General features: G+C 36.5%; 1 protein-coding gene across 6 annotated transcripts in view; it reads right to left on the bottom strand.

Moving 5' to 3' along the window:
- Window positions 1-872: 872 nt before the first annotated feature.
- gtdc1 (glycosyltransferase-like domain containing 1) overlaps window positions 873-13939 on the bottom strand; it is a 48322-nt gene continuing 35255 nt past the window's right edge. For all 6 annotated transcript variants that reach the window (XM_051906500.1, XM_051906497.1, XM_051906502.1 and 3 more), the window contains 5 exons: window positions 10175-10284; window positions 9232-9376; window positions 4937-5007; window positions 4519-4610; window positions 873-2961 (listed from right to left, as the gene is read on the bottom strand). In XM_051906500.1, the coding sequence (XP_051762460.1) occupies window positions 2857-2961; window positions 4519-4610; window positions 4937-5007; window positions 9232-9376; window positions 10175-10284 (523 nt within the window). In that variant the 3' untranslated portion in view covers window positions 873-2856. The remainder of the gene's footprint in view (window positions 2962-4518; window positions 4611-4936; window positions 5008-9231; window positions 9377-10174; window positions 10285-13939) is intronic.

Genomic DNA, 13939 nt, shown 5'->3' with positions numbered 1-13939 from the left:
CAAGACGTTCCACGTCTAATGATTTCATGTAATAACTGGAGACCACTGCGCTTTTCCGAACCCCGACAAACTCCCACACACCCCACCCCCACATTTTGTTTTCCCATCCTTCTTGGCAGAGCTTCATGGAAACGAGCGTCTTTGTAAGTCCGCAAAAAACAGAAAAAGAAACTCAAGAAAGGGCCCAAAAGTAAATGAAAGCATAACAATACAGTGTCCCTGTGAGATGCCTGCCATGTTCTAACCACCAGGCCCCATTAAAAAGAGCCTGGGCTCCAAGAGAACATGGCAGCATATTGATAGCATATGACTGAGTCACATGAGGACAACTACATCTCTCTCTCTCTCTTATCCATTTCTCCGGTCTTCCTTTAAGATCATAGATCAGGGCAATGGTATAAAAACTCAAAGTGAAATGATGAGTATTCTACCTGTCACTTCAGCCAGGGCCGCCTCCTCATCTTGTGAGGAGAAACAAACAAATGATATAATCACACAACCGTACTGTACAACCACAAACAGTAGTACACACTTCCCCCTTGGTAATGGGATAATTGGACAGCGTGCCACAACATGAGCCGGTGTGAAAAAAAAAGACTAAAATAAATAAACTGGCATCGAGCAGCACGCAAAGCAAATAAAAGCTTCTTCATGTACAGTCCATCCCTAACAAATCATTTACAAACCTTTACTTACTGTCCTTCCCTTGTTTTAGAAAATAAATTCTTTTAAAATGATCATATGTTATTTATATTATTAGATAGTAACAATGTCATTTGACGAATAAGAACTGTGATCTAATGAAATTCACAAAAATAAGGTGATAGATATTACAGGTGCTAGTCAGTGGGGTTAATTCGAGAGCTGACCTGTTGACCTAGAAGGTTGGAATAATATTCCATTTATTTAGCAAAAATTACAAAAACATATTAAAATAAATACACTTTTAATACATATGAAGAAATAAATCCTTCCTAATTTGGTGACAGCCATGCTCAAACTGTACTGTGACCACTAAATTTTGCCCAATTCAGAACTTGAGGGTTCTCATTAAAGTGCCATTTCCATTTTCCATTTTCCTAAATCCTTTTGCTGGTTTCAGAGGAGGCTGTGATGATTCTGTGCATTTCATTTGCAGCGAGTTGCTGCTCTGAACTCTGTTCCTGTTACAGCAATGATCTCAGAAACGACAGAGAGAATGCTTAAAGTATTCTTCCAAGAATGTAATTGAGATACCATTATCTGATAACGTTCAAAGGTCTGAATATCATAACTAACCTCAAAACTGATGAGTATTTATACCTGATGCTGTATCAGATCAAATTCACTTTAGTGATTCCCCTGTCAGATATTAATATATCTACAAATATAGTCATATAATATGAATGGCAGCTTTCCAAGCTCTGTGCTGCTCCAACGGGACACCAAACGTGAACTGTTGGGGAAATAAGAAGACCGCACAAGTCTTAATACCATTTGTTTTGCCATTGAATTCGGCCGGCATTAAATTAGCTTCCCTAGAACACCATCAGTGAGAAAACAGCAACAAGCCAATGAAATGGTTTAATGTGCACTGGGTTTATAGAGGTTGCTATTAACTTTTTATATGTGGGGTGACATTTTGTGCCGAAACGGCAGGTTATAGGCTTTATGGCGTCATTAGGTCCTGACCTCAGGTCGGCCTGGGGTAGATGGCAAACTCATCTGACAATGCAGGATAAGGTGCAATCACATCCATCTGCTCCTTATAAATAACACAAGTCACAAGTATTCTCTTTGAGATAAACACAAAGAGGCAAATCATATGTGATAATGCAGACTCATTCAAAATATCATACGGGACACAAACTCACTGACTCCCTAAAATATGAAATACGTTACATATGGAGGTAGGATATTAAGACTATTTTTTTCTATGAGCTATAAAGGAAGCATCCTACTTAATGAGGAGTAATGAGACTAATCTCGGCTGTGCGCGAAAAGATGGCGATGTGATTATATTTGAGCCTTTAATTCGAATCCTCCGTCCGGCGCACCTGAAAAATCGATGCATCTGAAATAATAACGCCAGAAAGTCCCCCGCTATATTGAGAGAATGTCTGATAATAAAGGAGGAATCCTTCAATAACTCCTGCAATAAAAGTCAGGCCTTTTTTAATAACACATATGTTGGCAGGCCTGAAGTGGGCCGTGTGATTGTGGCATTGCTGTGATGTGAAAGCAGACACTTATATCTTTATGGAAAATCTGACAGGCCATTGTTAGTTTGCCCAGATTTTACATTTTGCAAACACATATAAATAGCTAGTTACCATGCCCCCTTAATTATGTAGCGGGTTCCCAGCTGCAACGTACAGCCAGATCTCAGATGCAAGGAAAATAAAAGAACCATATTTAGATTCAACCACAGTCCTGGGGAAGCCTTGCATCAACCTTTACTGAGCCTCAGGGGACTTTGTCACAACCTGGCAACCTCAGGTGGAGAAAGAGCCCACAACATTTCAAGCCGCAACTTGGCTGCCGCTCTGTCGGAGTGGGAACCAAAGACTCCAGAATTCCAGGCTGGAGTCCTCCGGCACAAAGGATAAAAATGGATATGAACCGAAATATGAGGTGGGCCCGCCTTTGCGCGACACGAAAGCGGTTTCAGGTTTTTTGATTGTTTATTTTTACTTTGTTCTTTTTTCCATTAACCACAAATATAAAGTTGCTTTTTTCCGGCACACAAAAGACATTAAAATCACATATACATGTTTTTCTTAAGTAATAGCAGAGAGGTAGAGAGGTTTTTTTCAGGGTCATAAACTCTCTTTAACAATGAGGCTGAATTTTAAATCATAATGTATCTCTTGGGGGTCACGTCGTGACGTGCTCCCCTGTTAACATCATGTCGCCGTCTGCTCTCAGGAGAGATCTGAAACCATCCCCCAGAGTATCCCAGGAGAAAGCGCTGAGATTCACCTAGGAAACAGAGAGACAAAGAGAATAATAGGAATGAGATGGAAAAAGCAGAGAACTGTGAAAGTGTTATGACAGAATTGAAATCCGATTGTTTTATGATTAGTTAAGGAGTGGTTCTCAAGTGGTTTAGCTTCAGGATGTAGATTTTAATAATTTCATCCTTTTAAATTCAACTTCAAGTGAGACTCAAGCCAGAACCACGACTGTTTTATGTAACAAAAAAAAAAAAAAGTACGAAATTTTGTATATTTATTATTATTATTAAATGTGTATATTAATAATTCAATAACTTAAATTGTGGATGACATACAAAGCGTAAACGATGTCAAACCATATTTAATGTTCATATTTTCTTTTATCTTGCATTAAAACTTCTACAAGTGGCAAATTCACCTCAAAATACAGTGGATGCATGACCTTTGACCTTAACAACAAAATAAACATGGAGCATTTTCTTTTCCTGTGTAAAATAAGACTTTATTTTTCTCTCCTAACTGTGCACGATTATATAGTATTGCATGTATATTTTGCATATAGCATTGCTTTTTTTCTCCTGCTTTCCACAGGACCTTAGAACAGACTTGTGATCCACCAGTTGATGACTTTTATTAATCTTGTTGTACTTCAATGACAATAAATACCTTGACTTAACTGATTTATAGTACACCTTAAAGGGATTTAGGGCCAAAAAAAAAGGCAAGTTATGAATATGAGCCATTGATTACTGATCACGTTAAAGGGTTAGTTCACCCAAAAATGAAAATTCAGTCATTAATTACTCACCCTCATGTCGTTCAACAACTGTAAGACCTTCGTTCATCTTTAGAACACAAAATAAAATATTTCTGATAAAATCCGATGGCTCAGTGAGGCCTGCATTGCCAGCAAGATAATTAACACTTTCAATGCCTAGAAAGCTACTAAAGATGTATTAAAAAAACAGTTCATGTGACTACAGTGGTTTAACCTTAATATTTCGAAGTGACGAGAATACTTTCTGTGCGCAAAAAAACAAAACAAAAAAAACGACTTTATTCAACAATATGTAGTGATGGGCGATTTCAAAACACTGTGGTTTTGGAGCGTGTATCAAACTGCTGTATCGAACCACTGATTCGAAACAAAAGATTCGTAAAGCTTCATGAAGCAGGGTTTTGAAATCGCCCATCACTAGATATTGTTGAATAAAGTCGTTAGTTTTTTTTTTTTGGCACACAAAAAAGTATTCTCGTCACTTCATAACATTAAGGTTGAAGCACTGTAGTCACATGAACTGTTTTAAATATATCTTGCTGTCATCAGCTTTTATCAAAAATATCTTAATTTGTGTTCTGAAGATGAACAAAGGTCTTACGGGTGTGGAACGACATGAGGGTGAGTAATTAATGACAGAAATTTCATTTTTGGGTGAACTAACCCTTTAACCAACATGTATTAGCCTTGAATGTTTATTCATGTACAAATCACAGTATTTTATGACTAAAAAGCACTAAACATGTTTCTCTGTAGAAGTCTTTATTGTTTTTTATGATTTCCAGTGAAATGAACATTATTTACCTGTATAACATGTTGTCTGACTAATTGTGGACGTTTGCAGAAGTCTTGTAGTCTTTTGCACAGCTGTTCAGGTGTTGAATACAGATATGTTGCTACAAGAGGAAAATACATATTTGATAAGTAAGAAACCTCAAAATGCAGATGAGATCGCAGGCACTTTCCGCATTAAAAATTCAGCTGACACCATGCTGTGTGTGATGCTGTACATTATTGAACTGTGGTTATATTTATTTATTTATATAAAAATGCCAGAATGGTTTATGGCAAATTCTTCGATTGTGCTTTAAGATGAATAAGTCATTATACACAGAAGTTGAACATATCAGCTTTGCCTGTGACAATAAATCTTCTTTTGCATATGAAATTGAGCTAGTCTTCTTATCACTGGCAAATCATGAAAATGAGAGAAGAATTTTACCAGGGAATATTTCAGGATAGACCAAAGCCTTCGGACACAGGGGATAACAACCACAATGGACCGCTTCTAACCTGAAAGAGAAGATTTATGTCATATAAGGTTCGATTCCATACTGCATTAGTATTGTATTGACAAAATCTATTGAAATGACTTGGCTCCATTTCGCAATTAGCAATTTCTGAAACAGCACCAATAAAATTTCAGCAGTATGGGGCTGACAACAAAACCAAAACAGCTGCCAATACTAAACAAAGCCATAATAACTAGCTGGTATCTCGTTATTTTCCCAACTGACCACCCGACAGATGAAGCGCCACCCTGGACTACATCAGTTTCAATTTTTCTATACTTCAAATACCTAATGAACTAAAGCTACCTCATAACTATGGCATAGTTTTGACACTATCTCATGCTTTTAGTTCATCAAATAGTTCAATCTAGGGCAAACTTTGCTCCCAACTGATTCAACTCATTTGAACCCCTATTGCTGGCAGTGGAAATGACCGGCTGTTTAAATATTTTGTAGAATGAGTATTAATATTTAATGAGTCTATCCATCTCTCCCTTCACCATCAGATCCTCATCTCATTTCCCATGCTAAAACCATGCATATTTTAATATCCGATTAGCCCTCTGCCATTCACAGCAGAAATTTCAAGATTCTGATTGAGCAATGGGACAAATCTTCTCAAACAATCCTGTGGATTTGTGAAACGTCTCAGAGTCACAAAGTTGTGTTTGTATTGTTACATATTTAATGGTCACTCATATACTGTTAACAGCAAATCTTCAGATCTGTGAAAAGAAAACAAAGCATACATTTTCTTTTTTTCGCAGTTTCAGGAGTCATAGATCGAGCAGTTAATATATAGAATAAATGAACATGTTCTATTAATTATCAGCTAGAAGATGCATGCTAACATTGTCCAATGCATTTTCTATTCACACCAAAGCAATAAAATATCCATTTTTATTCACATCTCTTTATTCCAACACATTATAGGCCAGTTGGAGGAGGAAAAAAACACATTGCCTAGCTATAATTTCTCTGCAAAGGAAAAGAAAAACAACAGCACAACAGTCACCATCCTTGAGCAAACACCAGACAGTGAAGGTTTAGGGTAGTATTACCTTCTCTGCAACGTCAACATCCCTTTCCCTGATCAAATTCACAGTGAACACAGTAAATCAAAGTTGCTCGGCTGGAGTCTATGACAGCCCGTCGTATGAAACTGATTAAGGTCAGTTCCATGTCAATGCAGTTAATGTGTGAGCGTGCAAATGCTTATCAGGCTTTTCATCTCAAATATAATTAGGCGATCATTCTGCTTGGCTGCCTTACTGTTTTTCTGGAGGGCACGGATGGGCGTCTGCTGACAATTAATCAGATTAGGCTAATTTCCACAATAACGAGGACAGAACACGGTGGAGAAAAGTCCCCTTGCGTGGCGCGGAGCTGACCAATGAGACGCAAGGACTGATCGGCGAAAGCATTTGAGCAGGTGATTCAAGTTCTGAGGCCTTTTTCTCATGTCATCAGTCCTTTGAGGCAAAATTGATTTAGTAAGTGGATGTTTCTTCAATTTCAGGCACTTTTATGTCCCAGGGGTTGATTTTTATTAAAACGAACAATTTTTTTTTTTTTTTTTTTTTATACGGTCACATTGTTCTTTTCAAATGTCTTATGTACAGATTTCATTGTTTTACCCTTTTTCAGATTTTATACCTTAAAGGGGACCTATTATGCAAAACTCACTTTTATACTGTTTTTAAAACATAATTGTGTGTCCGCAATGTGTGTACACAATCACCCTTGTGGTAAAAATCTATCCACTCCATTATTTATTTTCCCCATAAATCTGAAACAGTGCCTCAAAATGAGCCGTTCAGGAGCCATGATGTCACGCTGGAACAGGCCCCGCCCACGACTGGTGACAGAATCTGCCCTATTAGCTTAGCTCCTCCCCTGAGTGAGCTGTACACAGACCACCATGTTTATCTCCTCGCCAGAGCATCTAACAGCAGCATTCAAGTAAGAAATGTACTCCTATTAAAGCTACTAAAATTATTCAGTCAAGAGCAGTGAGTGATTTTCTGTATTTCTTTTGTTGTATTATTCATATTAACAGCATATACAGCAGTAGATACTGTATATTACGCTGCTGTCACTTTAATAAACAGAACTAATATATACATGCTATTTAAAGGCGCTTTCTTTCACTGCGGTTTACGTTCACAGACATAACCCAACTGTTTTTGACATTACCTTGTGTGTATTTGAAAGTTTAAGTGCAGTAAGACGTGAAAGAGAACTTAGTTTAATACTCACAGGGCGCGCCGTCTGACAGCCAGCTTTCTGTGCGCGTGCTTCGGATGTGCGCGCTTAGAAAACCATATATCAGAAGTTTAAACTGTTATGGCTTTAAAACACATGCAAATAATAAACTTTCATGATGACTGCAATGTCACATGAGTATGATAGAGATGATAATCAAAACCAAACAGAGGTTTTGTTAGTTTTTGGCAAAGTATCCGAGGCACGAGGGCGGGGAGCAGCAGCTCATTTGCATTTAAAGATACATGCATGAAAACAGCATGTTTTTGCTTCCACTCAAAAATGGGCATTTACAACATGGTATAATAAATGATCTGTGGGGTATTTTGAGCTGAAACTTCACAGACACATTCTGGGGACACCTGAGACATCTTGTAAAAAGGGGCATAATAGGTCCCCTTTAAAGTATTCAAATATTTCTTAAAATATTATGATATGATTATGATAATCTAAGTGAATAAAAACATGATAAATCTCAGTGTTTGTTTTGTGAAAATGATGCATATCAGTTTTTCCAAAAATAACAACTTGTTGTGGCATAATTTCCATCGCACACAAATGGTTTTTTTTCTTCTAAATTTAGTTCACTTGTTTACAAAGGATTCAACAGTCTCAGTAAAGAGTATGCTTGAGATGAAGTATAAGAAGTGATAAATATTAAAGATAAATATTACTATTATTATTTTAAATATAAAAAAATATATATAATAAATTATTTTATTGTGCTTCATTTCAAATCAAGATGCTATTTTGTTAAATTATGCAATTGTGAATTGTCCAAGTACTTAGGATACATAATATACTAGCTATTAGTTTTAGACATTCACCTTGACAATACAAATGAGTCAAAAAAAAAAAAAAAAACATGCTTTGAGATGTGGTGCAAAATGAAACTGTGGAGGGATTTTTCCTTAAAGAAAAAAAAAAAAAAAAAGAAAATTCTTTAAAAAAAATAAATAAAAAGACAATACTCCCATGGTGTGCTCATAGTTAAAGAAACACCCAGTCATTAATTACCCTTATTCAGCTCAATTCAAAGAGATGTTTTTTGGAAGTTAAACATTATTAAGAAAAGCCGACAGCAGGTGTTTGATCAGTGTTTGAACACACACATCGCCTGAGGACATAAACGTAAAACACACACAGCTGAGGAGTCTCCTTATTCCTCCTCTCCACTGGACTTTGATCTAATGAAATCGAGAACAACCTCAGCCGTATGTAGTAAGAGTCCCAGAGGGAACGCGAGTCTAAACCGTTACCTCGCAAAGCAAAGGATGTTTCCATCCAATCGATATCACAGCCCAGAAAATTTATCAGTGCTGTCATCAAATAGGATGTATACATTTAACATACAGAACAAGGATGACTGAAGTCTCCTGTGTAGAACGAGCCCCTGCTAGCACACTTTGGATGAGTGCTACCTTGGCCCTGGGCATTATCTAACAAACTCTTCAAAAGTCAAGCACAGGTGACTGAAGATATTGATCCGGGCGATACTGAACACATCAAGGCTGGTGCTTTCAAAGGTCGCTCCAAAACCCACGCAGTACCCTCCTGACTCTGAAACACCCCCAGAAGGGGAGGACCGGCCTTTGGGATTAAAAGCAACCTTTCAATTAAGCCATGAACTTTTCTGGGCCTGTGTGGGGTTTGAAGAATTACGCGCTCAAGGTAATCTTCACATTTTGTGTTAAAATGTGGCATGATGGAGCTGTCTTTCTGTATTAGCGTTGATTTTGTATTGTTTCACATAACTTTGGCTGCTAAACAAATGGGAGTTACTATGAATTCTGTGGTATTGTACTAATATGAATGACTAAATAAACTAAAACTGATACATTTTCCTAAATTTCATAAAAGCAGCAAACAACACTTACGCTAATCAACATAAATAAACCACTGTGGTGAATTTATGTTTGGGGAGAACATATTTCTGTGACAGACAGCAGATGAAACTCACATTGCTACTCCGAAAAACTCGTGCTTGGCTGTGGAAACGACGACATCTGCTTGGCACAGCGCTTTGAGGTAATCTTCCTTACTGGGCATGAAACCCCAGTGCTGGATGTGGTCAACCAACTGTTCTTTGGCTTCTGAAAAGATGTCTATAGTGGGAAGGAACAGAGAAAGGGACAGAGGCCTCAATATCGACGTGTAGTAATTAGCGGAGAGAGGGATGTTTAAAGTTTTGGTCATATTTTGCGAGGAGATAAAATGAGCAAGGTCATCATAAATTTGGACATAAAATGGAGAAGGGCACAAATAATCAATAACATGATTCTATTAGCAAAATCAAAATAGATTAAAACCGTTTCAAAGTGATTGCCTTCCGAGCAATCGTAAACATAATTTCATAACATGAGCAACCTTTACGATCTGTTTATTTCTTTTGGTCCCATGGCTGTTTATGCCACGATAAAACTTTGCATCTCAATATAAGAGATTGTGTTTCCTGTAAGTCTCGCTTTGGCAGCACTAGAGTGTGCGGGCACATAAACGAAATGAACACGACGCCATAAATACTTAAGACTGTCCGAAAGATATTAAAACATAATTGTTCGCTAATGAGGAGTGTATTTTGCCAATAAAAATGTTGCCTGTGTGCGATAAACAGACGAACTTTGAACCTTAAGCGATGCACTTAACAAATTTGTTTCAAAGTTAAACATGTAATTACATTTCTGCATGACATCAGAGGTGTCAAACAACTAAATCATTCTATGAAAAGTAAGGAGAGAAAGGGAAATAAATAAATAAATAAATAAATCCAGTTTTGGTGAAGAAAAAATGATATGGCTACTAACTGGAAAATTTTGTCTAAAAGAACTGTTGTGTAAAAGCAATATCACACTATAATTGCTTAATTATATCCCCGTCCCTAATCCCTCCAGCATATGACGTACCTGGAACGTCAGTGAAGGTCTCTCCCAGCACAGAAACTTCAAAGCTCAGCTGTCGCTCTTTGAGTTTCAGTAAGGTCTGGAAGAACAGCTGTGGGTTTTTGTCATGTTCCCTTTAGCCAGAAAGAGAAAAGCAGAAACAAAACATTGACTATTTCACAGTTGGAAACAATAACATAAATACAAATTAATTAATAGCAGGAAAGTAACAAAAATATTACGAAATAGGAATTCAAAAATAAAGTGTAGAAAATAAAAATCAGTACCCATCATATTAACATTAACATTTAATCATATAGCATATTTTGTGTGTGTGTGTGGTCCTGGTATTCCCTACGTTATGGGAACCATATTTGTTTTTAAATTATTTATTATTATTATTATTAATAATAATAATAATAATAATGATAATGATAATGATAATAATAATAACAATAATATATGTAAGCAATAAGGTATGAGAGGCTGTGCTGTATTGTGAATAAGTCACAGCTGAAGGGGTTGCAACACCCTTCAGCCGTGACTTATTCACGATACAGCACTAGCCTCGAGTACCTTATTGCATTTATAAAACGGTTACCACACAATACAAATATTAAAGCCAAAAATATGTATCAATGCAACTTTCATGAAGTAAACTTTCACTAAAGCATTCCTTCCGCTGGAAAAAATAGTCCCTGACCGTGAACAGCAACAGAAGTTACATTATTATGCCATTAGATGGTGGCAAAGACTGTCTTTATCAGTGTGTCAGTCAGTAGTGAAGACTTTTACATTGAAAAAACTGAATTGTTGTGAACACGGAACAAGATGCAACTAACAAATGCTTTGACTAGCGCTGTCAGTCACGGGAAAACCCCTTAACTGTTAAAAGGACAAGATATTGCAGCGGACATTTAAACAGATTTTTTATTATGAACATAGGACTGACCTGAAGGAAAATGCTAAATCTGAATGCAGGTAATAAACTCGCTCACTCGATCTCTTTCTCACAATACTCTTCTACATAATACAGTAAGCTTCAATGAACAATATCAATTGAGAACAAACAGTTTACGTTGCTAAGAGTGGTTGCTAAGGGTGTTGTGTAGTGATACACAGAACTGCTGGGTGAAGCGGTCATAGTCGTGTTTTATCATGAATAAAACACAGCTATTGACCAATCAGAATCAAGGACAGGAACTAACCGTTATATATATATATATATATATATATATATATATATATATATATATATATATTATTATTATTATTATTATTATTATTATTATTATATGTATACGCACTATATATGGGTAAACGACATTTAGATGTCCGCATCAACAGAAATTTACAAAAGTGATTTTATATACATAGAAAGCACATTAAATGCAGGAAAAACATCTACTTTTAAGGTTTCAAATAAGTTTTGGGAGAATAAAATGTCAAAATGTGGGTGAAATAATGTTACATTGTCATTCAGTGTAACACTTATATTCATGTAAAAATTGAAACAACATACTTGTTCTGACCTGTATGTATTAAAATATGTAAAAGAATAAGTGAGCACACTCAATTTTATTGCATTTTAAATGAGTAAAAAGTTCTTGCTGACAAATTGGCAAAACCTGGGATAGTGGCAAAGTTTAAAAATGTAAAATTACAAGTAATTAGCATTTGGGGAAAAGTAATTAGTCTTTAATATGGCATAAATAGATTTTTGTTGTAAATATGCATAAACAAGATTGTTACACTGAATGACATTTTAGTAGGTGTCTTCTGTAAATCATGGTAAAAATGTATATTTAATTTTTGCTCAGAAAAAATAAATAAATAAATAAATAAACAGAACCCATTCTGATATATTGAAAAACAACAATTCAAAGCTGTATTACACTTATCACTTTGATTTTTTTTTAGCATCTTTAACTGATCTTAATTTTTGCAACCACAAAATGTCCATGCAAATTTTGCGACCAAAAGTCCATTTCTGCTTTTCATTATTTTTTTAAAATGACCTTCAACTTTTCTCTGTTTACCCATATGTTCTAATGTTATTCTTGAAATAATAAAAAACATACTGAGAAAAGGTAAAATCTGATTAAACAAACTCTGATGAAATTTCAATGTTTGACATTTTTAATTTTGATTTCGCAGAAACGTGTAAACAAATGGAAATGCTAATACAATTATTTACATTTGAGGTGCGTGGTATGAGTTCTCAAAGTTCCTCTACGAATCACAGCTCGTATACCTTAATTACACATCTGAAGCTGAGGCCACATGTTCTGTCACTGTGATCCAGCCAGGCCGCTGATTGCTGGTGTGCTTCCATTAAAGCTCTGAGCTCAGCCAAGAGATCTGGTGAGCAGCTTCACAGCGATCACTGGCAAGGCTTCATTACCTCAAAAATAGTTCACTCTGAAGTCTAAAGTGTGCCTTTAAATCCAAGACACACTTTACAGGTTCTAAGAAGATTAAACGAGGAGTACTTCAAAGAATATGTTTTATTAAATGCATTTTCAATTTTATTTTGTACTATGAGAAGATCAGTGAGTATTTTGCCTAATCGTATGTACATGTATAGAAATAAAATAAAACAAATCCAAATAAACTAATAAAAAAATTAAAAAAAAATACTGTATATCTTTTATATCTTTGATAATTGAGTCGAATGTTGGTATAAAAAAAGTGTGTCTAAAATGTCAAAGCAGAAATTACACACTTTCCAATAAATAAATAAATAAATAAAAATCAATTGCTTTAAACAATTCTATTATCAAATGACCGCAAACTTGTAAGTCCTCTTTCTCATGGAATTACTTTCTAAGTGCATTTCGGAAGTGCGAGCCCCCGTTTTATTCAACATGCTGACAGCACATCTGATGAAGAAGCTTCCCTCTGAATACAAACACCCTTGACGCACTGGTTTGAAATCCTTCTCTTTGGCCTAAACTGCGCGCCTAAAGTCCTTTCAAAACCCTGACAGTCAAATGATGATCCATGTGGCTCATCCTCTTGATAAAGCAGAGGTACGTTACCGAACAACGGCCTTACAGAGCTCATACACGTTGCACAAAAGAGGCTTTGACAAATCTCTGAGCTCGTCAGCACTGCCGTTCTGTATACTGTCTGAGAAAGAGCTCTCTTCACAAAAATGACGATGTTGAAGGTCAAAAACAATTACCGGGGCAGAAGCGCTTTGACAAAAGACACCTCCCACTTGGGTGGAATCTCCTTAGATGAGGTATTAGTGAGGGCTTATTTCCTCTCATTTCCGGTTCTTTTATGTTGCCTTTTCCCCCATGGCTTGACGTTGATTCCCTCATTAATTTTGCAGCCTCTTTGATTCGCTACATTGTGGATGTGATTGCTACCTCCTCCGGACTAAGACTGGTTGACCTGCGGGGAGGTGACATGGCGACTGCAGGGATGCCTATTACCCGGCCTGTCAGTCTAGTAACTAAAACAGCCTTCATGAGGGTCGTGATGCCTTATTTCCTACTGACAGCATAGCGGAGGGTTAATTAATATGTCAGTTATGTTATGCAGGGATTGTTGGGGCTCAACGTGCCTCTCGCACTAAAACTGGAAGAGTGGAGACCCGCACAAACACAAGTTCACTAAAACGCACTTGCGGCTGCTGCTGGTCTGTGACGTCTGGTCTGGGCATTAATGCAGATTAATAAACGTACAAAACAAGCATATTAGTGATTAATTATTAGAAACTTTCTACAAGCTACACTTAAGGGACATTTTAAATGCAGATGTTAATGATAAGTGGCAAAC

The sequence above is a fragment of the Ctenopharyngodon idella genome, chromosome 9 (assembly GCF_019924925.1).
Source record: "Ctenopharyngodon idella isolate HZGC_01 chromosome 9, HZGC01, whole genome shotgun sequence".
Taxonomy (NCBI): domain Eukaryota; kingdom Metazoa; phylum Chordata; class Actinopteri; order Cypriniformes; family Xenocyprididae; genus Ctenopharyngodon; species Ctenopharyngodon idella.
The sequence above is the reverse complement of the archived record's forward strand: the minus strand, read 5'-3'. Positions and strand labels throughout refer to the sequence as shown.